The sequence below is a fragment of the Oncorhynchus nerka genome, linkage group LG28, assembly GCF_034236695.1.
Source record: "Oncorhynchus nerka isolate Pitt River linkage group LG28, Oner_Uvic_2.0, whole genome shotgun sequence".
NCBI lineage: Eukaryota > Metazoa > Chordata > Actinopteri > Salmoniformes > Salmonidae > Oncorhynchus > Oncorhynchus nerka.
In genome coordinates this window covers 64,514,594-64,540,212 of record NC_088423.1, presented here as the reverse complement: position 1 = coordinate 64,540,212, position 25,619 = coordinate 64,514,594, and the positions used below count along the sequence as shown (strand labels likewise).

General features: G+C 42.2%; 3 protein-coding genes across 6 annotated transcripts in view; 1 reads left to right on the top strand and 2 right to left on the bottom strand.

Annotated features, from left to right (window-relative positions):
* Positions 1–289: 289 nt before the first annotated feature.
* On the bottom strand, positions 290–14,337 carry vps35 (VPS35 retromer complex component). Of its 3 annotated transcripts, none has more exons than XM_029641310.2 (17): positions 14,229–14,337; positions 13,124–13,207; positions 12,820–12,916; positions 12,547–12,670; positions 12,148–12,330; positions 11,471–11,690; positions 10,806–10,889; positions 9,074–9,183; positions 8,851–8,947; positions 8,416–8,564; positions 7,540–7,747; positions 4,262–4,417; positions 4,030–4,152; positions 2,983–3,162; positions 2,564–2,803; positions 1,980–2,123; positions 290–1,419 (listed from the first exon to the last, which is right to left on the bottom strand). In XM_029641310.2, the coding sequence occupies exons 1-17, from the start codon at positions 14,229–14,231 to the stop codon at positions 1,240–1,242; spliced, it is 2,382 nt and encodes a 793-aa protein (XP_029497170.1). In that variant the 5' UTR covers positions 14,232–14,337; the 3' UTR covers positions 290–1,239. The 3 variants fall into 3 exon arrangements, with proteins under 3 accessions (XP_029497170.1, XP_029497168.1, XP_029497169.1); XM_029641308.2 differs by having other exon boundaries at positions 13,124–13,222; positions 14,229–14,335; XM_029641309.2 differs by having other exon boundaries at positions 13,124–13,210; positions 14,229–14,335.
* Positions 14,338–14,792: 455 nt separating this feature from the next.
* Positions 14,793–17,734, top strand: orc6 (origin recognition complex, subunit 6). Its single transcript, XM_029641312.2, has 7 exons — positions 14,793–15,028; positions 15,182–15,308; positions 15,443–15,606; positions 15,780–15,869; positions 15,963–16,072; positions 16,391–16,477; positions 16,628–17,734. The coding sequence occupies exons 1-7, from the start codon at positions 14,964–14,966 to the stop codon at positions 16,753–16,755; spliced, it is 771 nt and encodes a 256-aa protein (XP_029497172.1). The 5' UTR covers positions 14,793–14,963; the 3' UTR covers positions 16,756–17,734.
* Positions 17,735–17,880: 146 nt separating this feature from the next.
* Positions 17,881–25,619, bottom strand: part of LOC115113535 (myosin light chain kinase 3-like) — a 36,489-nt gene continuing 28,750 nt past the window's right edge. For both annotated transcript variants that reach the window (XM_029641306.2, XM_029641305.2), the window contains exons 6-13: positions 24,712–24,805; positions 21,437–21,546; positions 21,081–21,222; positions 20,888–20,958; positions 20,508–20,636; positions 19,489–19,641; positions 18,513–18,648; positions 17,881–18,378 (exon numbers count right to left, since the gene is read on the bottom strand). In XM_029641306.2, coding sequence (XP_029497166.1) covers positions 18,298–18,378; positions 18,513–18,648; positions 19,489–19,641; positions 20,508–20,636; positions 20,888–20,958; positions 21,081–21,222; positions 21,437–21,546; positions 24,712–24,805 — 916 coding nt within the window. In that variant the 3' untranslated portion in view covers positions 17,881–18,297. The remainder of the gene's footprint in view (positions 18,379–18,512; positions 18,649–19,488; positions 19,642–20,507; positions 20,637–20,887; positions 20,959–21,080; positions 21,223–21,436; positions 21,547–24,711; positions 24,806–25,619) is intronic.

Sequence of the window (25,619 nt, the reverse complement as noted above, 5' to 3'; positions counted from 1 at the left end):
GCAACGGATGACATAAAACTGGTTAACAGCAGCAGTCAGTAGATAGCTAATTGAAACTCATTTGGTAAGCACGAGTCACAACTAAATACAACATTGACCATACTGAATGGTAGAAAACAACCGAAAGTGTTTCAAAAAAATACACCCTTAATAATAACCTTGTCTTTCATAGCACCCAGTGAGTCATTCTGTAAACAAATGTGTATCTTCCCTCATTTGCACTTCAGTGCACCGACTCAACTACAGGCTAGTAATCTGCAGCATAACAGGACACTAAAAGTTGGACATGTAGGTTTAATATCAATTTGTTTATTTGTGCAAATGACATATTGATGATACTTATTCTGTTTTTGCTGATTTACAAGTAGGTCATACATACAATACATAGGGTTGAAAATCCAGAAGACAACGAGATGAATAGAACCCACCTCCAACGAAGATCTTTTAATCAATGTGGACGTCAAAGAAATGAAGGTTAGCCGCCACTGTATAAGCTCCAGTGACAAAAAGGGGCATCATACACATCAGTTTCTCCTACCACTCATGCCAGAGCAGGTCTATGTAAAAGCATGCACCAACGCACGCCGCTTAACTCTCTACAAATGGCTGTCAACCACAGAAGGCTGCAACCAGAAAAAAAAGCTCAAGCCAAATGAGTGAAGCCGTAGAGAGAGAGGAGGGCAAAGGAAAATCTACAGCCCAGGTGTTAGTCCGTGGAGAAGGGGTTGTTGGGTCACAGCGTGAGGTCAATGGAATAACTCTCCCCAGTAAGACCTCGTAATGACGCGACATTCTCTAAAAACAGGCATTATTTCATTCTTCTGCATGACCATGAAATTATGACATACAGACAGAGGGGAGGCGAGTAGGGGTCAAAGTTTAAACATGTGCTTCCACTGGCTATATAATCTCCTTCTGAGGGTGACGACGGACGACAGAAATGGTCAAATATGAAGGAATGACAACACGCAGGAAGTGCAAGGCAAACCGCAGCCTGTACACCATGTATTCTCAAAAGCAACACCATTAAATGCAACACCTTATGCTAAAAATGGTAACATGAAATAAAGAGGGATGATAGAAGGAAGAAGAGTGAGGAGAAAAGGATAGAGAAAGGGAGATGGAAGGCAGGTGTTGTTGGTTGGAATGGCATTTTTCCCTAATGGATGGAATACCCTGGTGTGAGTGTACATGTGTGTGTAAATATATATAGATCTTTTTTTATAAGTGTAGCGAGCCCTACAGCACCAGGCCCTCATAAGCAGGTCCCTCGGCCTCCGGCGACTCTCTCTGCAGACGCAGGTGCTCCAGTGTGTTGTGGAAGTGTTTGTTGATCTGCTCCGTCTCCTCGCTGGCCTCCAGGTTTGGTAGGTCCTCTCGGATCTTCTGGATCAGCTGGTTCAGAACCTGGACCGTCACCTACAGGGGATCAAGACGTTTCATGATCTTAAATAATAATTTCAAACAGGTTGAAATTAGTTAGAAAAAACAACAATGTGTTACCTACTGTAGATATGCATAAATATACTCAGTTATAAAACAAAAGTTATACAATGATTAAGCTGGAAAAATTCTGTTAGTGTCTGAAATTGTCATGACTATGGAGCCCCTGTTCTCAGTCCCTGGAGGCCTAGTAACCTCTCTAGCTGTTAAAAATAACCCCCTGATGCAGATGGGGAGTCTATCTGAGGAGAGTGGGCGGGTGAGCTGTAGCCTCCTGTCCTTCCCGCGCTGGTAAATAACCACCAACAGTGGGCGTCGCCTTGGAGTCCTAGCAAGTCCTAACACTGTTCCAATAAACTCAGAGAACAAGGGAGATTGGATGGCACCTCTCCAGGGAGCTCAATGTGACAGTCTGCACTTGAAGTGCGTTGAAAAGACATCAGGATTTCATAATGTAGGCCTGGTTCTGAACAAGCGTGTCAGGAATGAGTGGTAGTCCAGACGAGGAGGACAAGGGGGAAGAAATGTGCACATACCGCATCATTCTCTCTTTCGTAGAAACAGACGTATCGGTTCAGGATCTCAATGAAGAGCTGCACTTGCAATGACGGGTCCATGCACTGGTTGGCGATTTTCAGGGCCTTCTTTAAGCACTCCATCACCCTCTTCCCGTCACGAATCTGAGGACAGAGACACAGGCGAGGTGTAAAACTCTACCACGCATTCACACACATGCCACCTGTAATGAAGAAAGAGGAAGTTGAAAGTGCTACGTGTTCGTAGTCACTTCAGCAGCAACCAATCATAGAACAAAGAGAACCTCGTCCTGCATTTCTCACGCTTCCAATACTCTGATTATGCATGTCATTATACACAAGGAACCTTAGAATTACCACCCCGCTTTAAAAAAAATATATGTTTTTTTAACCTCTCATCAGAACAGAAGACAAAGCAAGGCAATCAGTCTTAAATAAAGGTTAAATAAAATAAATACGTCTCAAAACTTGGTTACTAGACGGTTACTGCATGTCCTGTTACTATGGCGACACCATCTTTAGTACTGCACTGTTTCTACACAATAATTATATGTATTCCTCCTCTTTGTGATCACAACCCCCACCTCCTCTCCATTCTTTTCAGTGTTGCGTCCGGACCAGAAGAGGTGTGCACAGATGCTGACGGCCCGACACTGGTCTGGCTTCTTGAGCAGTTTGGAGGCGGCGAGTGCACACTGTGTCCTCAGCGGTTCGTGGTTCTCCTCGCTGAAGCATTTCGTTCTCTCAAACGTGCCGATGATCAGCGTGATGGCTGCTAGCTGAGCCTTGGAGTCGCTGATCTCATCCTCATACAGGGAGAAGGCCTGGGTGAGGGAGGGAGGAGGGGGTTCTCAGAGAAAACAGATATAGAAAAATTCCTCACCAAAATCAGTGGATCATTGCTACCAACACAGGGCACAAGTAAACTTAAGGCAAAGAGGGGTAGTGACCTCCCTCCCTCTTTCCAATATGTCACATTCTCAACCCATTTTGTCCCCTGTACCTGTGACATGAACTCGTAGGCCACAGTCTCGTGGTTCTCGAAACCAATCTCTCCTGCGGCCAGCGCCCCCTGTAGGAAGAGTCTGAGGGGCAGCTCAGCCAGCTCAGCCTTGATCAGAGCACTGATGGTTTGGTGGGCAAATGAGAAGATCTTCTGGCACTTCTTCTCCCATTTATCATCCTGTGGGACGTGTTCAACAAAGAGGAAACAGTTCAAATCCACCTTCCTGTTTATTATAAATCATCATCTTCCTAAAAAACTATATGTATACGACGGAGCAAAAATATAAAAAAACGCAACATGCAACAACTTCAAAGATTTTACCGAGTTACAGTTCATAGAAGGAAATCAGTCAATTTAAATTAATTAATTAGGCCCTAATCTTGGATTTCACATGACTGGGCAGGGTGAGCAGCCATTGGTGGGCCTGGGAGGGCATTGGCCCACTGACTTGGGAGACAGGCCCAATCAGAATGAGTTTTTCCCCACAAAAGGGCTTTAATTACAGACATAAACTCCTCAGCAGCACGCCCCCCCCCGCCTCTCAGACGATCCCGCAGGTGAAGAAGCAGGAGGTGGAGTTCTATAGTTATGGTCGGCAGTTGTGAGGCCTGTTGGATGTACATCCAAATTCTCTAAAACAACAGCTTAAGGTAGAGAAATTAACATTAAATTCTCTGGCAATAGCTCTGTTGGACATACCTGCAGTCAGCACCCTCCCACAAAACTTGAAACATTGGTGGCATTGTGTTGTGTGACAAAACTGCACATTTTAGAGTGGCCTTTTATTGTCCCCAGCACCAGTGTAACGATCATGCTGTTATATCAGCTTCTTTATATCTCACACCCCTCAGGTGGATGGATTATTTAGGCAAAGGAGAAATGCTCAGTAACAGGGATGTAAACAAATTTGCATTTGAGAGAGAAAAAAAAGCTTTTTGTGTGTATGGAACATTTCTGGAATCTTGTATTTCAGCTCATGAAAAATGGGACCAACACTTTGCGTTTATATTTTTGTTCCGTGTAGTTAGGGTAAGGGTTACGTACTGATGAAGAGTTCTCTTTGTAGCGGAAGGCCAGCTGATAGGCAGCAAACACCAGCGGTGGAAGAGTGTAGCGAATCCTCTGGTTCCCCCCAGCACCAAAGTGCTTCCTGGCTGTATTCAGGATCTGAAGAACATGACACTGACCTCCATTAACACATAAAATACATAAAACACATCTCCTGAAAACACATGATACTGTGCCGGAATTCAACTGTACGGTGAGCTAGGCTTACCAGATACTGTTGGTCGGGGTCGTCGGAAAGCAGCAGATGGATAAAGCGACCCACAAGGCTCTGCTCCTCAGCAAAGTCCTCTGGGTCGGGGTCTTCAGCAGGCTGGTCTGGCTGGTCCTGGATCAGTGTCGACACCAGGGTCAAGATGGCATCCACCTTGAGGGAGAGAGAAAGCGGTGCTTCAGCAGTGAGATATTTACAGTGCTTTCAGAAAGTACTCTTGACTTTTTCCACGAAATACAAATGGATCAAATTGAGACTGTCACTGAGGCCAATGATGATTTTAAAGCAATTACAGAGTTTAATGGCTGTGATAGGAGAAAGCTGAGGATGGATCAACAACATTGTAGTTACCTCAGAATACTAACCTATATGACAGTGAAAAGGAGGAAGCCTGTACAGAATAACAATATTCCAAATCATACATCCTGTTGACAATAAGGCACTAAAGTAATACTGCTAAAAATGTGGCAAATAAATGCACTTTTTGTCCTGAATACACAACGTTATATTTGGGGCAAATCCAACAACACGTCACTGAGTACCACTCTTCACATTTTCAAGCATGGTGGTGGCTGCATCATGTTATGGGTATGCTTTGTCTTCAGGAAGGACTAGGAAGTTTAAAACAAACGTAATAGAGCTAAGGCAAAATCCTAGAGGAAAACCTGGTTCAGTCTGCTTTCCAACAGAAACTGGAAGACAAATTCACCTTTCAGCAGGGAAATAAGGCCAAATCTACACCGAAGTTGCTTACCAAGAAGACATTGAATGTTCCCGAGTGGCCTAGTTACAGTTTTGCCAGATTTGCCTTGGAGTTTTAAGCCAAGAGTTGAAAATGACGATCAAGCAATGACCAATAACCAACTTGACAGAGCATGAAGAATTTTAAAATAATAAATGTGCAAATATTATTCAATCCAGGTTTGCAAAGCTCTTAGAGACTGACCCAAAAACACTCACAGCTGTAATCGTTGCCAAAGGTGATTGTAACATGTATTGACTCAGGGGGTTGAATACTTATCTAATCAATTTCAAAATAATAGAATTTTCCACTTTGACATTACAGAGTATTATGTGTGAACCGTTGACAAAAAAAAGACCATTAAATAAGTAAAAAATCCCACTTTGTAACATAAAATGTGAAAAAAGTAAAAAGGGGTGTAAATACTTTATGAAGGCACTATCATCAATAAGCTTTCTTGAGCAGACTGGAAAGGGCAATAAAAGCAGCGAAAAAATAAAATAAATATTTTTAAATAAATAAATAAAAATCAACAAACGGCAAGTATATTGTAATAGAGTTGAAGTTATATCACGGTCAAAAAGGTATAGGTGAAGATAGAACTAAGAGAAAGGCTTTTTTTTTTTTAAAGGCCTCTTATGGCATTAATGGGAAATCAACGTTTTCTTGGAGTCCCACTAAGAGCTCTCTTAGAAAAGGCGTGCTCTGAATCATGGTTCACATTGACCTTTTCCAAATAGAAAAGTTAGAAAAGGTTAACGTGCCTTGAACAGCCAATATCTTGAAGAGAATTGATGAAAATACGTAGGCAGACTGCTTGGAAGTATACAAACCAAAGAGCCTTTTGTGGATGCTTACCTAAACAGATAGGGTAAGGTAAAAAAGAGCCCAACAAGAAAACACTTGTGGGAAAGAACACAGCTCAATGTGTAATGTGCAAAAATGTAAGTAAGTAGCATATATCAGTGTGTGTGTACAGTGCCAGTCAAAAGTTAAGACACCTACTCATTCAAGGGTTTTTCTTTATTTAAAAATTGTAGAATAATAGTGAAGACATCAAAACTATGAAAAAACACATATGGAATCATGTAGCAACCAGAAAAGTGTTAGTGTTGAGATTCTTCAAAATAGCCACCCTTTCTTTGCCCTGATGACAGCTTTGCACACTCTTGGCATTCTCCCAACCAGCTTCATGAGGTAGTCACCTGGAATGCATTTCAATTAACACGTGTGCCTTGTTAAAAAAGTAAATTTGTGGAATTTCTTTTCTTCTTAATGCTTTTGAGCCAATTAGTTGTTTTGTGTCAAGGTAGGGGTGGTATACAGAAGAAAGCCCTGTTTGGTAAAATACCAAGTCCATATTATGGCAAGAACAGCTCAAATAAGCAAAGAGAAATGACAGTCCATCATTACTTTAAGACATGAAGGTTAGTCAATCTGGAAAATGTCAAGAACTTTTAAAGTTTCTTCAAGTGTAGTTGCAAAACCCATTAAGCGCCATCATGAAACTGGCTCTCACGAGGACCGCCACAGGAAAGGAAGAACCAGAGTTACTTCTGCTGCAGAGGACAAGTTCATTAAAGTGAACTGCACCTCAGATGGCTGCAGCCCAAAAAAATGCTTCACAGATTTCAAGTAACAGACTCAACATCAACTGTTCAGAGGAAACTGTGTTAATCAGGCCTCATGGTTGAATTGCTGCAAAGAAACCACGACTAAAGGACACCAATAAGAAGAAGATACTTGCTTGGGACAAGAAACACAAGCAATGGACATTAGACCGGTGGAAATATGCCTTTAGGCTGATGAGGCCAACCGCTGTGTCTTTGTGAGCCACAGAGTAGGTGAACGGATGATCTCGGCATGTGTGGTTCCCACCGTGAAGCATGGAGGAGGTGGTGTGGTGGTGTGGGTGTGCTTTGCTGGTGATGCTGTCAGTGATTTATTTAGAATTCAAGGCACACTTAACCACCATGGCTACCACAGCATTCTGCAGCCAGCCCATCTGCTTTGCACTTTGGGGGACTATCATTTGTTTTTCAACAGGACAATGACCCAACACACCTCCAGGCTGTGTAAGTGCTATTTGACCAAGAAGGAGAGTGATGGAGTGCTGCATCAGGTGACCTGGCCTTAACAATCACCCGACCTCAACCAAATTGAGATGGTTTGGGATGAGTTGGACCGCAGAGTGAAGGAAAAGCAGCCAATAAGTGCTCAGCATATGTGGGAACTCCTTCAAGACTGTTGGAAAAGCATTCCAGGTGAAGCTGGTTGAGAGAACGCCAAGCATGTGCAAAGCTGTCATCAAGGCAAAGGGTGGCTACTTTGAAGAATCTCAAATATATTTAGATTTGTTTTACACTTTTTTGGTTATTACATGATTCCATATGTGTTATTTCATAGTTTTGACATCTTCACCATTATTCTACAATGTAGAAAATAGTAAAAATAAAGAAAAACCCTTGAATGAGTAGGTGTGTCTAAACCTTTGACTGGTACCTTATGTGTGCGTTGGGGTGTGTGTACTGACCTGCTCCTGGGCTATAATGGTGGTGTTGTAGTCCAGAGTGTTGCTCAGAACGTAACAGCTCATGCTTTTGCGGGACTCATAATCAAAGTACTCGAAGAGCGGAGGGAAGTGCTTGAGCTGCAGAACAGTCAGAATGTTGTTGTAGGTGTCCACTGGGATCTTCAGCAATCTAGTCAATTCTTTTGAGACCGCGCTACTGGTTGCAATGCTTTGAAAGGAGGGAGACAATAGTTGAGAATGAAAATACTGCAGTAGCAACGGCAGTTCTTTTCCAGCTATCTTTGAAAATTGGGAAATATAATAAACTTCCAACTATCACATGCTGGCAGCAAAACAAATTCATTATTATCTATTTTTTGTCTAAAGCAAAAAGGGAATTTCATTAAGACATTACCTCAAACTTCTTACAGAGATTTGAGATCATAGACGTGGACGTTTTGCTTGAAGTTAACCTTCTTTTCTATGGTAAAATTTAAGACTGCACCGATAAAGGTAGCTACACATCAGTTAGAGCGCTGTCTGCTGCTAGAATGCCCGTTCATTCATTTTTATCAGTGGAACTTTTTATCAGTGCAACTAAATTACAAAATTAGTCTAACGAGCTGAAATTACAATAAGAAGCATTTCAGATCTGCATTTATAAATGCAGCAAGATATGTCTTACGCGTTTTAGCATATTTTTTTCTTCCCCTGCATGAAAAACACAGAATTCTACGTTAACACAACCCCTGCTAATATAAATAGATTTTAATTTCCATTCATGCACATCTTTGGCCTGATGCAACGTTGAATTCCTCTACCAAACAAAGGAGAAAAATAACTACCCAGAAGATTAACTAATGTAACACTGAGACGGGGACATGGTAGTGCTCTTACTGTTCCAGGTTGAGCTTGTTGAAGATCTCCACTGTGCTCTCCAACACCTTGTCCACATAGTCCACCCGGTCAGGGTAGCACTTCATTGCCAGGTTGATGAGGGACACCTGTAATGAGACCACATCCTCCGAAGGCATGTCCTGGCGGGACTGAGGGGGGGAGATAAAATACAAAATAAGGTAATAACGTATCAAATGTAGCCTACTTCAGTTTAATTTCTTAAACTTAAGCATACATCAAGGTCAAGAGATTGAGTCGATGAGAGGAAAACTAGACCTAGATTTTGTGCCAGAATTTGTCTTTTGAGTGAGAGTTAACAATACAGCAATAGAACATGTGCAGGGGAATTTTTAACGACCAAATCAATGGGAAAATAGATTGCAGGAGAAAGACAGGAGAAGAAAAAAAAGAGTAAAGTCTTTCTCCATCACTTACCTGTATAACTGTGGCTACTTGTTGGGAGAAAATATCAAACAGTTTGATTTCAGCAGGGATTCCAGGTCCATCTTCTCGGTGAGCAAACAAAGCCAGTCTAAAACAGAGAAGACCAATTGCGTCAGTGGGTTCCCAGCACAACACCAAGGGAAAATGGAAAAGTGCAATCCCGCGTGTAGTGTACTGATTGAAATTGAATCATATGTCGCAGAGTTTACATCACCTGTCAATGAGAGCGATGATGATGTTTTTGACATTGACGTGCTGATGCAGGTCGGCACAGGAACGAAGGAATAGGTTCAGTGTCTGAAGGTGGAACTCATCAGGGAAGACCTATTAGAAGAGAAGGGCCAGAGACAGCAGAGTAGGGTGACACCTCCACCATGTGACTAGTCTGTGATGAATCAGTAATAAACATTTTTTTTTTTTTTAAGTAATCCCCTTTTCAGGACCCTGTCTTTCAAAGATAATTCGTAAAAATCCAAATGTCACAGATGTTCATTGTAAAGAGTTTAAACACCGTTTCCCATGCTTGTTCAATGAATCAAACAATTAATGAACATGCACCTGTGGAACAGTCATTAAGACACTAACAGCTTACAGACGGTAGGCAATTAGAGGTCCCATTTATGAAAACTTAGGACACTAAAGAGGCCTTTCTACTGACTCTGAAAAACACCAAAAGAAAGATGCCCAGGGTCCCTGCTCATCTGTGTGAACGTGCCTTAGGCATGCTGCAAGGAGGCATGAGGACTGCAGATGTGGCCAGGGCAATAAATTGCAATGTCCATACTGTGAGACGCCTAAGACGGCGCTACAGGGAGACAGGACGAACAGCTGATCGTCCTCGCAGTGGCAGACCACGAGTAACAACACCTGTACAGGATCGGTACATCACACCTGCGGGACAGGTACAGGATGGCAACAACAACTGCCCAAGTTACACCAAGAACACACAATCCCTCCATCAGTGCTCAGACTGTCCACAAATAGTCTGAGAGAGGCTGGACTGAGGGCTTATAGGCCTTTTGTAAGGCAGGTCCTCACCAGACATCACCAGCAACAATGTCGCCTATGGGCACAAACCCACAGTCCCTGGACCAGACAGGACTGGCAAAAAGTGCTCTTCACTGACGAGTCAAGGTTTTATCTCACCCGGGCTGATGGTAGGATTCACGTTTATCGTCGAAGGACTGAAAGTTACACCGAGGCCTGAGGTCTGGATCGAGGTGGAGGGTCCGTCATGGCCTGGGGCGATGTGTCACAGCATCATCGGACTGAGCTTGTTGTCATTGCAGGCAATCTCAACGCTGTGCATTACAGGGAAGACATCCTCCTCCCGCATGTGGTACCCTTCTTGCAGGCTCATCCTGACATGACACTCCAGCATGACAATGCCACTAGCCATACTGCTCATTCTGTGCGTGATTTCCTGCAAGACAGGAATGTCAGTGTCCTGCCATGGCCAGCAAAGGGCCCTGGATCTCAATCCCATTGAGCACGTCTGGGACCTGTTGGATCGGAGGGTGAGGGCTAGGGCCATTCCCCCCCAGAAATGTCTGGGAACTTGCAGGTGCCTTGGTAGAAGAGTGGGGTAACATCTCACAGCAAGAACAGGCAAATCTGATGCAGTCCATGAGGAGGAGATGCACTGCAGTACTTAACGCAGCTGGTGGCCACACCAGATACTGAGTGTTGATTATGACCCCCCTTTGTTCAGGGACACATTATTCCATTTATGTTAGTCACATTGTCTGTGGAACTTGTTCAGTTTATGTCTGTTGTTGAATCTTGTTATGTTCATACAAATATTTAAGTTTAATATTTAAGTTAAGTTTGCTGAAAATAAACTCAGTTAACAGTGAGGACGTTGCTTTTTTTGCTGAGTTTAGTTCTTGTGTATGCATTTCCTACTACAAACCTTGACGCAATGACAAACTGGAAACAGTAGTTACCTGAATGATGCACTCCATGAGATATTCTTGAGCCAGGGAATCTCTGCAGTTTACTACCTGCTCTAGGACACCGGACAGCACAATCTGGGGAGAGAAATAACCCAAATACAATGCAACACAATGGGCATCCTCTCTAGATATACGAGACTTACGTATTTGTGTATTTTCTGCACGTTGTAATACATATTCAATGTAATATTTTATCCAATACCGCATCCCTCTTTGCCAAACATCATTTCTAAGGTAAAGTAGATATAATAGCAGAAATAAAACATCAAAAGAGGTGCTCAGGGTTAAGAACCCCTCTCTGAGCTTGACAAGGATCATCTTCTCTCGTCTCCACTCCCTCAGCTAGACAAACAACAAAGGCTAAACCCTACAGGTGCTCTTTATTCTAGAACAGTGCATGCTGTGTTCCTAGTCTCCTCTGTATGGCATGACGCTCTCAATTGAAATACATGAATACATTTGCAAGCCAATATCTGAAAAATGGCAAACAACCATTCTGATTAATATTAACTACAGTCTTCACGGCAGTTCCAGATGACTCATACATCAGCATTTAGAGTTAATGTCAAAGGTTCCATTGTACTTCCAGTACACGCAAATGTACAGCTCTAGACATCGATATATATATATATATATATATATATGCAATCACAAACCTGTTTATACTTTTCCACGTTGACCCCCTCCAGCTGGCTGAGTCGAACCAGGTTGGTCCCGACCAGGATGCGCAGCTCCTGCCTCTCCTTCTCCCTCTTCTCCCTGTCTCGGCTGTGGCCCTGGTGCTGCATGCGCACCCACAGCTTATTCATCTCAGCAAAATTCAGCAGCACAAAGTCAATGGAGTCGTTAATGTCTCCCGTCATCGCATCCTCCCCTCTGGAAAGAGGTTAGAGATGAGATCCTCATTAGGTGGAGTATGATATATCAAAAGGAAGTATATAGGCCCTTTCATTAAATCAATAATTGAACGGTCACATTTAAAACTTCTGGGATGATTGCTAAACAACGAGCTCAAATCCTCATTCAATCAGAGGACAGAAACAACATAACGAGGATGTCTGGTTAACACACTGAGGCCTGGATTGCGAGTGGGAATCGGTCGATGAGAATGAGCGAGGGGCAGCTCAGGAGGGGAGCCGTGTGAGGAGAGACTGAGAGGATCTCAATTACATATTCCTTGCGTCCTCTTTTTCCTCACCTCCTTCTCAAAACCTTTGGATGAGAAAGCCAGAGGTCCCTCCCCTCTGACCTTTTCCTCCAAAAGGGTTTCGTGAAAGAGGCGAGGAGAGAGGACACAAGGAATATGTCATTGAGATTCTCCCTTTGTTCTTACTCTAGCTGCTCCCCATCATCAGGCAAGATGTTGCGGGTGCACTGCAGCAGGTAGTTTCTGAGGAACAGGCCTCTCAGCGGGTGCTGCACCCCACGACACATCTCCACCAGGTCCTTCAGGATGTCCTTACGCGACTGAGGGAAGGAGCGAACATACACCACCCCCACAGTGATCAGCAGGTAACTGGGGAGAGAGGGGGGGGGGGTCATTACTTGTCCCGTTTCCTATTCCTCTAGGGTCAAGCTGCATCTAGTTTGCACTGCCTAAAAAGAGGACATTGTTGTCACATGATTGATCACATGTACAAGTAGGCTAGTCCAAGAGAACATGTGCAGCTTTCCATTTACACTTCACTTTATTCACTAGCTGACACAATCATTAGGGTGCTTGAGTACTCACAGTCTGGGGATGATGTTCCCTGCATATTGAACCAGCTCATAGAGGTCAGCCACCTTCCTGCCCTTGGCAAACTCATCTGTCAGGTACACCTCCAGGTAGTGGAGCTCGTCAGAGATGGCCATGTCTGCACTCAGAATTAGGGAATCATAGCCCAACTGTAAATAACACCAAACCTGGACATGCCTAGAACAGTCAAATGATCTGGAGAATGAAACAAGTATTTTTTTAAATGTCTAGACCAGAGTTCCATAGGTTGCAGCAGGTAAAGGATACAGAGTTCATAGTAGCTCTTTGGCGATAACATGGAGGTCCTGAGTTCACCCAGCATGTTAGATGCATGTTTCAATGCATCCATCAGCTTGTTCTTGTCCTACAGATGGAAGTGTAAACAGTACAGTTACATTAATCCTTGATACACTGCTCCAAAATATGCTGTAGTGTAACTTGTGGCTAGGAAACAGTGTCTCTCTCATACACTAATGAGGGTCAGAGAACACAATACATATTTGCTATATTGTTAACAGAAAAGACAAGGAAGTCAAAGGGCCCCCCACAGAAGGAAATAGGCAGATCTTACCAGGCAACGTTTCATCTGAAATGACTGGACCTTGACAGCCTGCACAGCTTCATCAAGTAGCTTTTCCTGCTCGTCCTGGGGTGACTGCTGTGTGGTAGGCTGAAAGACAGCACACTGAAGCTCAGAGGAATGCCATGCATGTTACTCTGACATACTCCACCATTATAGCTACAGTGGTTTACAGTTACAGTGAGCCGAGACATGACATTGACTCAGATGCTCAGTAAACTGGCTATGCCCCAAGAAAAATAATGAAATGATTGATGGTACTGTACTGGCCAACATAAACATCGATTTTGCTCATTTATAGTTATCCTAATGTCAGCGTTCTGGATGGCCTGAGATTAGAAATGGTGAAAAATATTAACTTGCCTCATCAAGACTGTAATAGGTGCAGACTTCAAGCTAGCACTGAGTCATTAGACTATCAAGTGGTTAACTACTAATTCGTATATGCAGTGTTCACACTAACCATGTTTATGTCTAGCTATACTGACATCACCAGCATGAATGATCAATGACTGACAGCTGATGGCTAACCTTTGCTTAGCCATCAACTATCTATTGAAGTAGCTAGCTAACGTTAGTTGTGGTGGCCAGGTTTGTATATTTGGCCCTCTGTCACGGATAACCCATTTCTAGCTTGTTCGCTAGTTAGATATGCCAAGTTAAATCGATATACTCTCTGATCTTTACTAGCTCCGTTAGCTAGCTAGATTGCTAACTGACTACAGTCTAGACATTTCATGAAAATACTAACTATCAAACTGTACTCCTTTGACTTTGTGAAATGTGTGCTTTAAAAGTAAGAGACAGAAATAATAATAAGACAACAACGAATCGGTCGATTCTTCAAAAATGAAATGTGTTGACAGTTAGCCTACAGTAGCCTTTAGCCAGTTACTAGCTGGTAGGTAGCTATATCGTTTTTAGATAGGCCGTAGCTAGCTAGCGCCACACACAACTGGAGTCTGTTTTTGAGTCTCAGTATCAGCCATACAGCAATAAAAATAAAAAAATACCTAAAATGAATGACTCAAACAGAAGGATTGGATGGATAATAATCACACGTATAAAGAGTAGCCATCTTATCCGTTTCACTTACCATGATTATCAAGTTTGTATCAGCAAACTGGTAGCTAACCCTGAAATCGTTTCCCAGTCATGTGACTGCTATCAATTCACCCAGCTACCCAGTTTTCACTAGTTATCACAGTCACAAAGTCAACTCGTAATATATCGTAAAAATGAATAAACACAACCATTTGCTTTTTGTTCTTAATTTAAGGTCAGGGTTAGGCATAGCAGTGTGGTTAAGGTTATGGTTGAGGTTATGATTAGGTTTAAAAAACAGATTTTAAGGAGATAAATGGTAGAAATGGGCGGGGTTATACTTTGTGGCTGTAATAACTAGTGACGACCAAGCTACCATTTCCACAGATTCGCCCGCATTGGCTGAGCCAAAAACAAAGTGTGGGAATACGTCTCCCATTGGCTAAATTACAGTTTACAATAATGGTAACGCAAATATTTAGACAGCGGAGATCCAATTAATACAATGTGATGTATGTAAATATATTGTGAGTAGATCATTTGATGCTCAATTATCTTTGTAAAAAAAAAAAGTGTGTGTATTCTGTTGTTCTTTTCAGCAACAAGTATGCAAACAGACGTCGTATCGTCATAGCCAATAGAATGTCGAAAGATGGCTGGTGGGCGTGATGGCGTCGGACATTTTGGCGGCGAGGGTCTGGCAAGTTTTTGTGTCTGACTACTCGACTGGAGGTCTTTGTTTTTTATTCTCTCGTTGGCAGTCACGAACATTTGTTATTTACTGGAAATGGAAAAAGAACTGTTTACTAAACTTGCATCTAAAATGGGTATAACCTCTGCAAGAATTCTAAGGTGAGTCTGTAAAACGATCATATTAGCTAGCTAGTATACTTGAGACGGGACCATAGTTCAAAGCTAACGTTAGCTAGGTAACCTGCTTGCCAACAGCTGTTATTATTTTGTTTCTTGATGTTTCCTAAACTCTGTTTTGCATCTATATTACAGCCAAGCAGAGGAGTACATGCGGTTATCCTTGGTTAGATGCACAGGACTCAAAAATACTACTGGTACAAGCAAAGCAATAATTTGTCTTGAGCTGGCAGCAAAATCAATGAAGTTACCCCTGGACAAAGTACGTTTTTTATTTTTTAAACATTTAGCTTTGTGATGACAAGGCACCTCGCCCCTTAATCAAATAAATAAATACCCTGGTATTGCTCCGCTAACGTGCCATATGAAAACTGTCTTTGTGCTATGTTTCTTCAGGAATATATCGTCAAATTATCCGGGTTGAAAAATAAGCAGTATCAAAGCACTCTGAAGGCCATAGAATGCATGCTTGGCCTTGATTCTCACCTGGGACTCCGAGACCTTGCTGTTCAGTTTGGGTGCATGGATGCAGTCAAAGTAGCAACCAAAATACTAGAACGGTGAGGACTTGAAGAGTAGCCTACATCTGGCCAACACAACTATTCTATAACTCTTTTGGAAGCTACTATAATAAGCAAGTCTTCTTTCCTGAGCAAGACAGTCCCAAATATCTTATAAGTTTATCAATGTAAGTATGTTCATTTTTTAAGATCAACCCATGTTTGTGTTCCAGGTATGAAGCAAGCCTTCCTGCTGCTCAGCAGAAAGATGTGGACCTGTCAAAACCACTCTTCACTACAGCTGCTTTGAACGCTGCATGCAAGTGAGTGTTACGGTGTTCTGTTTCTCCATAAACCATTCGACCTGATGATTAATAAAATCGAATCACTATCCCCATATCCCCACATCTCTCCAGATGCTTGAAGATCAAAGTGGACAGGAAGCTGGTCGCATCATCTGGTGCTAAAAAGGGAATCTTTAACAGGCTGTGCACCCAGCTCCAGAAACTGGGACAGGACATCTGCAGTAAGTCTGCTGTCAAATGATAAAGGGGTTTGACTAACATATGGTGGGAAAGCCCAGGAAGGGCCTTTGGATTTAAAAACGTACTTCTGAGCCATAATGTTCTGTTAGCTAACGATACCTTTTTCTTGCGACATACGCTTCAGAAAGCTGGTGTATGAATTATTGTGGCCTTTTGTACAACATGCCTATTACAAGCAATCTCTGAATGTTGTGGCTGAAATCAGTGCTGGCAGTAGGTAGAGTGAGTTCAGGTATGGTCCTCTCTCAGGTATGATCTTTAAGTATCTTGATTTTTTTACTCTTTTTTTTCCTTATTAGAAGAAGACACTCCACTGAAGAATCCAGTTAAAATGTCACAGAAAAGACAGAACACACTCATGGAAAGTATTGAACAAAAAGAGGAAGGTAAATGTGACCAAATAACAACCATGCCAAATTCCTGATTATGTCCTTAGAAGTTAGGAACTCTTAATCTTTGCTGTTGTGCAGAATTAAAACAGTGTTGGAGGGAATATTTTCTGCAGTCTATCAAGGCCTTTTCCTCCTCTATTTCAGAGGAAGATCTGCCAATGTCTCAAAAGCAGCTGAAAGTGGACTCTGAGGAGAGTGCAACAGAGGATTACGAAGAGTGGAAGCGAAGAATCTTGGAAAATGCCCTTAAAGCCAAACAAGCCAATGCATGAAAGTTCATTTGAAATTCATTGCTGTTTATATATTAAGAAAGAGTGTCGTGGCTGAGCTGATTGAGGGGAAAGGTTCTCACAAGCTTGGGCATGTGTTCAGTGAAAATGCTGTATGCAGTGCTGAGTAGTGAGGCTGGAGCTCTCGTTTTCTTTGAATGTGAACGCTAATGAGCAGGTACAAGTCTGCTAAGGAAGCACACAGCAGCTCCATATCTGATTTATTTCAGTTTTTGGAGAAGGTTAACTGAAAGGGGTGTTTTTTATTTGATCATTGTTTGTTTCAACCATGGTTATTTTATGCTATAAGCAAGCATGATACGTTTCTATTCAAACAGTACATTGACCACTCTGCCCCTCAGTGGTCATGTGTGAGATGTACTCTTAAGAGAATTCTGCTGGTCTATGTGTTGGATTTGTACAGTTTTAAGATGAACATTCTGTGGTGTTTTAAAACGGCTAACTACAATTTCCCTCGTTTTGTAAAATCACAATTTATGGTGGATTATAGACTGTTTTAACAGTTGGCAGCTGGCATTCTCAACTGTTTTTTTAATTTAGACCACATTGAGTACCACAGTATGAGTCGAATGGTTCAAATTGTTTTTAATGTTTCCATCTGGGATTTTAGAAATACTTAATATAAGTTCTGTGTTTCGTGTAGGCTTACCCCGGCGTGACGTTTTGATAACTGCACAAATCTCTCTCGGACAAGGTAATGTGTCAATACTTAGCATTGCGAAAATTGAGGCTGATGTATTGATTAAAACTCACCCTGTCTCAGAGAATAACACAGCTATCAAAACGTCACGTGAAGGTAAACCTACACCGAACACAAAATGAATTAGAATTTGTCAAATTCACGACGTGAAAAATGAATGGTGGGAAAAACCATTGCTTCTGTGTTGGGACTATTGACAATAGTAGAAGTCAGTGTCCTTTTGTGGCTTCACTTATTTTAATAAATTAACATTTATAGTCATTGAGTTATTCTTGCTGATTTCAAGTGGAGGTGGGGACACTGTCACAAAATAATGCTGTATGGGAACACCGTACAGTCAGGTTGTGTAGCATGCAAACAAGTGGCCTATTCAAAGCCTTCATAGAAGGAAAGACAAGACAAGGCCATCTGTGTGATTGTGAAGATTCACTTACCATATTCAAATAACCAACAAAAAAAAAGAAAGCCTTGCGAATAATTTGTCAACTTGATGTACATTCAGTAAAGCAGTTCAAACATATGTCAGTAAGATTTGTCATTAAATAAACAATTACACCTAAGTAAGTAGTAGGCAACCTGCTTGAAACGCACTGTGAGCCCCAGATAATTTAGTAACCACTAACATCACCCACAGGAAGACTGCACAAAGTTGTGCACTGTACCGTATAAAAAGTGAGTAGAATACTACAGTACATTTCAATAAATGTCCATTGCAATTTGCATACCAATGCCAGACACTATTGCAGATCACGTCCTGCCATGGAGGTGCAGCACGTCAGCAATACACGCGAGGCACAACTACTCAGTCTTTGACAGCAGTCTTCTCACTGCGATACAGTGTTTATGGGATGATGCTGGCGAAACCTCTTCAGCCTGTTGGCTGCAGCAACCACTTGGAAGTGTTTCTGCAAGGAAGTAGAATCATTGAATTTAGATCACTTTCTTATAAAGATTTTATTCCGACAATTCACTAACACAGATGCAATGTGACCTATAATGAGATTGCATGGGAACATGCGTAAATGGCTTCAGTCCTCACCTTCCACTGTTTATGAGCGGCCAGGTAGCGCTGGAGCTTGACTTGGGACTTGAGCCGAACCTGGTGCAATTTGGCTTTATCCTCCAGATTGTTCAGCCAGGCATGCTTCATGCAGCCAGTTGCACTGAGTCGACTGCTACAATACAGACCCAGGATAGGGGTATCAATACACACAGGTCTACAGCCCAAATGGACATTCAATCAAGAGACTTGGTTGACTATATTTTTACACGATGTGGTACAACTCCCAAAACTTGACGACTTCCAAAAACGTATTTCCCCTTTCTGTTTCTAAACTGAGTTTTCAATGCCTCTGCCATTATGGGGTGAAAACATTCTCCGTAACCCATGCCTCATCTAATGTTGTTAGCCTATAATGAAATAGCTGCTGCTAACAGCAGAGATGTACCCATTCCCTGGAAAGAAAAGTAGTCTACAGAGAGAGGCTAATGATGAGCCCACTATGATCCTTTTCACCATGGCTGATAGTGGGTGTGGGGGTGAATAACACACAACTAAGTACCCCGATTAGGAATGACCAGATCATTAATGGTGACACAGCACAGAAAGAACAACAAGGTGCCTGTTGCCTGCCAGCTGACCACTCAGTGAACAGTCCAGTGTGGGAGCACACACAACTCACTCAGGCCCTGGCAGTGTAGTTTGCATTTAATGTGACTCAAATGTGCTACTTTCTATTGACCTTCTATATCCTGTTTACTCAACTCGTTTGGATTTCATGGCACATATTCAAATAACCCATTTAGACAAATGGCCAAATGAACCATCAACAGTCTGATTGTGATTAAGTGGCAATGAGGTGTATTCAGTTGGAATATTCCTGCCTTAGGCAAACAAAAGGCCTTTTCATTTGATTAAATGAGATGGTGCTCTGGCCATGATTGAGTGGGAAGGACAAAGAGGGAGAAACAATATAGATGAATAGGCAATCAATTGTAAGGAAGATATGAAATACCATTTAGTTGGAATCAGCAGTCTGGTAACAAAGTCCTTAGCTTCCTCTGTGACATTCTCAAATGCCTCTGAATCAAAATCCCAGTTGGCGTGAAGGATGTTGTTCATAGTCTCTGCATCGTTGTCCCCCAGGAATGGAGACAGTCCACTCAGACTAATAAAACAGGGAGATATTCTGGGTTAGTTACATTTTCATACAGTCCTTCTATACACTGACTCATTAGAAAGACAAAGCAGTCATCAAAGTCATGATGCTACAGAGAGCTCTGCCTCAGTGCCCTGTTGCATGGAATGAAAAGTATGGGCCAGGTATGTAAATATGAAGTTTGAGAATATGAATCTTAGACCCATAACACACTTCAACACAAAAGACTGTGGGCAATGGTTACGAAGGAGCAGAAGTGTGTGCCACATTCCAGAGAAATTGAAACAAAACACACTCACATGCTGATGCTTACTCAAAATAGAATATAATAATTCAATTAGCACCATGGAGCCCTGGGTAGTGCTAGGTATTCAGGCAAGCTGGTGGGCATAGAGTGTGACAGCCACACATTCTTATTTTGGGCGAACCCTCCTAAATCTCCTTGGACAGCTGTCAGTTTATTATCATTAATTGAATCTGCCGGGTCCTGCGAAAAAACAGACGGCCATTGGGATGCACACAGTTCATTCAGGGCCATGGTTGAGGCTGACAGGCAACGTTGCGAGGGGGCAGCAGTGGGTATAAATTTAGTCATAGCTGAACAGTGTGCTAGTGTGGGTGACAAGAGACAAATGTGCATTTATAGATGGATTGCAAGCATGTTTCCGGTGGCTAGGATACCATTGGTTGACCCTTTACAACAGATCAGATCCTCATGTTACACACTGTGTCCACTGTGTTACAAGGTATGACTGATGCTGCTGCCTTGCAGAGGTGTGTGGTGAATATATTTGTCAAGCGGAGGTGGTTCTCTCTCTCTGTGTGTGTGTGTGTGTGTGTGTGTGTGTGTGTGTGTGAGAGAGAGAGAGACTCACAGCATATAAGTAATGACTCCCACACTCCACATGTCCGTTGGGAATGAGACAAAGTCGTAGTTGACCACCTCAGGAGCCAGAAATTCTGGGGTGCCAAAATTGACCTTTAGTTTCTCTCTGGGTCTGTACCTGAGGGGAGACAAGCACATTTGAACTATGGGGACATAAAGATCCCACGTCTTACAACAGAGCTTCATGGGTGGAGACTCAGAGTTACAGAGATGGCCAACTTTTTACCAAGCTGTACTGGGTGACTGTTACCATGACTACCTCATTGGCTACTCAATTGAGAATGATGGGAAAAGGGGGATGTCAATAGATGAGATTTGTAGATTAAAACAGTTATGGTCACTGAATGGAGAAAATACTGAGAAACATACTTTCTGGCCAGACCAAAGTCTATTATCTTGATCTGGTTCCCTGTGGAGTTGACACAAAGAATGTTCTCTGGCTGAGAGGAAACAAGGAGAGCATGTAAGAATCCTCACACCAGGGGGATACGTAATATAATTCAAATCCATGTCAAACTAACAAGTCATGCAATATATTCTATGTATAGGTTACGCTTTTTACCTTGAGGTCTAAATGAAGAATATATTGCTGATGGAGGTACTGTACCCCCTCACAGATCTGTCTCATAAACACGATGGCATCCAGCTCTGTCAGCAGGTAGTTCTCGTCAACGATCCGGTCAAACAACTCGCCACCGTCCACACTGCAAAGACAGGGAGCTGGTCAGTGCCGGAAAAGTGATATTGTGCAAGAAGGAAAGAAGAGCTGAGGAAATTAAGTGGCACAAAAGATTAATTCCACTAAGACATTGCTTTATAGCCTGGAACAGTGTTTGCCGTACCCACATGAAATGCAGATAGGTTGTGTTATTAGAGTTGCAATTTCTAAATACTGACTTCATGCGAATAATGACTTACTACTCCATAATAAGCGTAAGGTTTGTCCGTGACTCAAAGGCATCATAAAGCTGAATCAGATTCACATGGTTAAGTTGGTTCATCACTCCTATTTCATTCTTCACTTCCTCCTTTGTTACCCAGTGGGAGGAAGGACAGAGAGAGAGAGAGAGAGAATAAGGAAATAAGAGAAGAGAGAGCAGGAAGTCACTCAACCTCAGCAAAAAGGAAAATCACAATCTATCACATTTCATGATTCTAGAGAAAAAAATTATCAAACCACTCTGGAGGGTGCTTATACCCATACCAATTATACGTATATGACACTATACCTTAAACTTATTCATTGAACAATGTATTATGCAGACCTGGGTTCAAATCAATGATGTATACAAACCCTGGATTGCTGATGCTATTTAATGGCCAGTGAGAGGCTTTGAAGCCACCGGTCAGCCATATTGGCACTACCCAGTAGGCACAGTCCTCCATATGAATGAATGGAATTCTACAGTATTTCAATTAAATGTTCAAGGTCAAAATTACATTTATTTAAGTATTTTTGCTGTTGTAGTGGGGACAGTAACATTCGTAATATAAAAATATATACTATGATTTAAAAGGTATACATTAAGGTGTCTGTAATAGAATAAATGTTGCAAAAACAAATGTAGACATTAATAAATGCATTTCTATTGCTTCCAAAATATTTTTTACAATGGTGGGGGAGTGACAAAATGGAGGCATGGTGGCTTCAACACAGCCCCCCCCCCCCCCCCCATCAGTCATCTAATAATGTGGCCCCAATAAACAACTTATATTGAAATTAATTGAAAGTATTTTCAAATGATTTCCTATAAATAGTCTACTATTTAAAAGTATTTTCAAATACTTCTTTCCAAATACATTATTTCAAATACATAACCGACCTGGGCTAAATGCATGGGAGTGTATTTGGGTCAGTGTATTTGACTATTTTCAAATACATGCAAATGTATTTTCCAAACACATTCCAATATTAAAATACTTATCTTTTACAATAACAATTTGTAAAAGACAAGTATTTTAATTTGGAAGTAATTGAAATATCCTAAAAATATATTATATTATATGATATTATTCCAGTAAGAAACAAATTAAAAGTGGATGTTTCTGATATTTAGGAGTACAAAAGAGCCATTTGTCATTCTGACCAAACAGAAATGTATTACCTCTGAACAAAATGTGTACATCACATATTGGACATGAGAAACATCGTACTTTGCTCAGTGTATGATTGATTAAGAAATGCATTATTAATCACAATTTCAATATCAGCTTTCTGTACCAGCTTTCTGTTGTACTCATTCAATGTGTCAATAAAGGCAAGGTCAGAAGAGAAGCCAAAAATGCATCGTTAAAAAAAATGCTTATAAAGAGAGTGTGGTGATTAGCAGGTGTAATAGGAGGCGAAGGATGTGAAATGAATCCTGACGGGAGCCATGATGGATTTTGGGTAAAAGAGACACAGGTGCGTGCTGTGTGCATTCTCAGCGAGTGTGTGTCTGTGAGTGTCAAAGAGAAATGGAAAGAGTAAGAATAGAACATGTAAATATGTGTAAAAATATGCAGAAATCAATCTGCCATTTCCTGGACATATCTTTTCAATAACCAAAAATATTGTTTTTTCAGCTGTTTGAAGCTGGTGTACAGATCCGAAATTAAAAGACGCAAATATGAAACTTACCAACGGGAAGCATAGAAATAGTGCACATAGAACATATCTACCGCTTCTTATGCCGGGTGTTCACTACACGACTTTCAAAATCCAAACATCGCTGAACCTCTCACATTAAACAACCGTCTTTCCTGTGGTGATTTGTCTTGCTTGCCGATCTGGCACAGACGGGGTGTCACACACTACAAGATTATTCACTTGGTCATGAGGATTCTCCACACCACCACGCTGTCTTGTGAAAACAATGACGTGATGATGTGATTAGATTGTTAATGTAGCTAGAACGAGCTGTGGCTCAAAGCAGTTTCCAGTCAAGTTTCCAGTCAGACATTCACGCTTGCCATACAGAGTTGAAATTTGTAGCCAGCATTTTGAATTCAATAACATTGCTTCTGAACTTCATAGCTGAACTTCTGAACTTTTAACATTGCTTCTGAACTTCATAACGATTTGACACTTTTGCTTTGGTCAAAGGCATGTACAAATGCATATCACCCTGCATCCCACTGCTGGCTTGCCTCTGAAGCTAAGCAGGGTTGGTCATGTTCGGTCCCTGGACAGGATACCAGATGCTACTGGAAGTGGTGTTGGAGGGCCTGTAGGAGGCACTCTTTCCTCTGGTCTACAAAAATATCCCAGGGTAGTGATTGGGGACATTGCCCTGTATATGGTGCCCTCTTTCGGATGGGACATTAAACGGGTGTCCTGACTCTCTGTGGTCACTAAAGATCCCATGGCACTTACCGTAAGAGTAGGGGAGTTAACACCGGTGTCCTGGCTAAATTCCCAATCTGGCCCTCATACCATCATGGCCACCTAATCATCCCCAGCCTCCAATTGGCTCATTCATCCCCCTTCCTCTCCCCTGTAACCATTCCCTGTGTTGTTGCTGTAAATGAGACTGTGTTCTCAGTCAATTTACCTGGTAAAATAAATAAAATACTAGTGGTAGGCATGGCTCCTGCTGGAGAGTCTACACATCCTGGGTGATGCGGAACAACGTCATCATCTCACTGGCTTCTTCTCTGGCGAGCTCTCATTGACCTATTACTGACCACGTTCTCAAAAGTTGTCGTTGCACATCTCAAACAAAACAGGAGCTTTGCAGATTTTGTGCCGATAAAATCAAACGCGTTTGAAAGTATCGGGGCGTCTGGGACTGCTCAAAGATGAGATCGTGTTAAATGAGTTGGTGACGGCTGCGCTCCCTGAGTAGGCAACGACATGGGGATTTTGTCTCTGATCTCAAAAGCTTGTCTGGGATAGCTAAATCAGGGCCAAAATCGTGTAGTGTACACAAATTTGGTCGGGTCACCCAAAAGTTAGATTTTGCAACTTTAACTTTGTTGCGTAGTAATTTTTTATTTTGAGATAGAGAGAGAGCTTGTGTGTGTGTGTGTGTGTGTGCGCGTTTGTACGTGTGAGTATCTCTTTAAGCTGCGGCTAGAGAATTGCTCACATAGAACCTCATAAATAAACTTGACAGGAACATAGAGAGAGGTCAGGGTGGGTGGTGAAAGGTTGGGAGTCAGAGAGAGGAGGGGTACAAAGACCACAGGTCTGTTGTTGTATATCCACTTACTCTCTCCCTCATTCCCTTTACTTTGATCAACTTCGCCGCGAGGATTAGGCCCGACGACAGTTCTGCACACTTATGGACCTGCCCAAAACGTCCCCTGTGGAAACAAGGACACATATGAGTGCACAGATACTTTACATACATGCTAAAGAGACAGGTGAGAACACAAATATTTGTTCATAGACATTGATGAACACACATACACCCAAGCACAGAGTCTCAACGCGGTATTCTCAGAATCCGAGCTTCAGGTTATGCAGAACCTTTAAAATGCTAGAACTCAAAGCTACAGACACCCTGACAAAGGCACCAAAGGGCACAGACCCACAAGCAGTCAACCTTGAGGGGGTATCCTTTGCGTTGACCTCTGTCAGGGCTTTGCTGACATACTCCAAGGACCTGTTTTACTCCTCTTGTTTCATTGGAAGTACATCATCATCCGCCACACATGGAGAGTTTACTAAGCCAACTTCTTGATGTAGCGAGAGAGCGCCTCCACTCGACATGGACCACGGAGATTTAAAAAAGCCCCTATGCAAATGGGAAACTCAACACCTGCCCAAAATAAACCCTGTCCATGACAAGCATAAAAGAAGCCAGTGCTTATTTGCAGACTCTGTTGGGGATTAGCCATGTCTGCGTTGCCAGTTGTTCAGCTCTGCGGCTACGTACTATCTCTCCCTGCTTTGCCCGTCGCCTGCTATCATGCTATACTGCTCAGTCTGTCAGTCTGCTAGCCCTGTTTATCTGCTAACGCTGCGCCTGGTTACCACTGCTGCAGCAAACGGCTCCTGGTGTGTTTTCTACGTCGCTATTGTCAGCCAACATCATTGGGTAGACCTGACAGTGTGTTTATAACAGTAAAATAACAGTTGGCAACCCTCACTTTCAGTAAGTATGTTGTGGTTTGG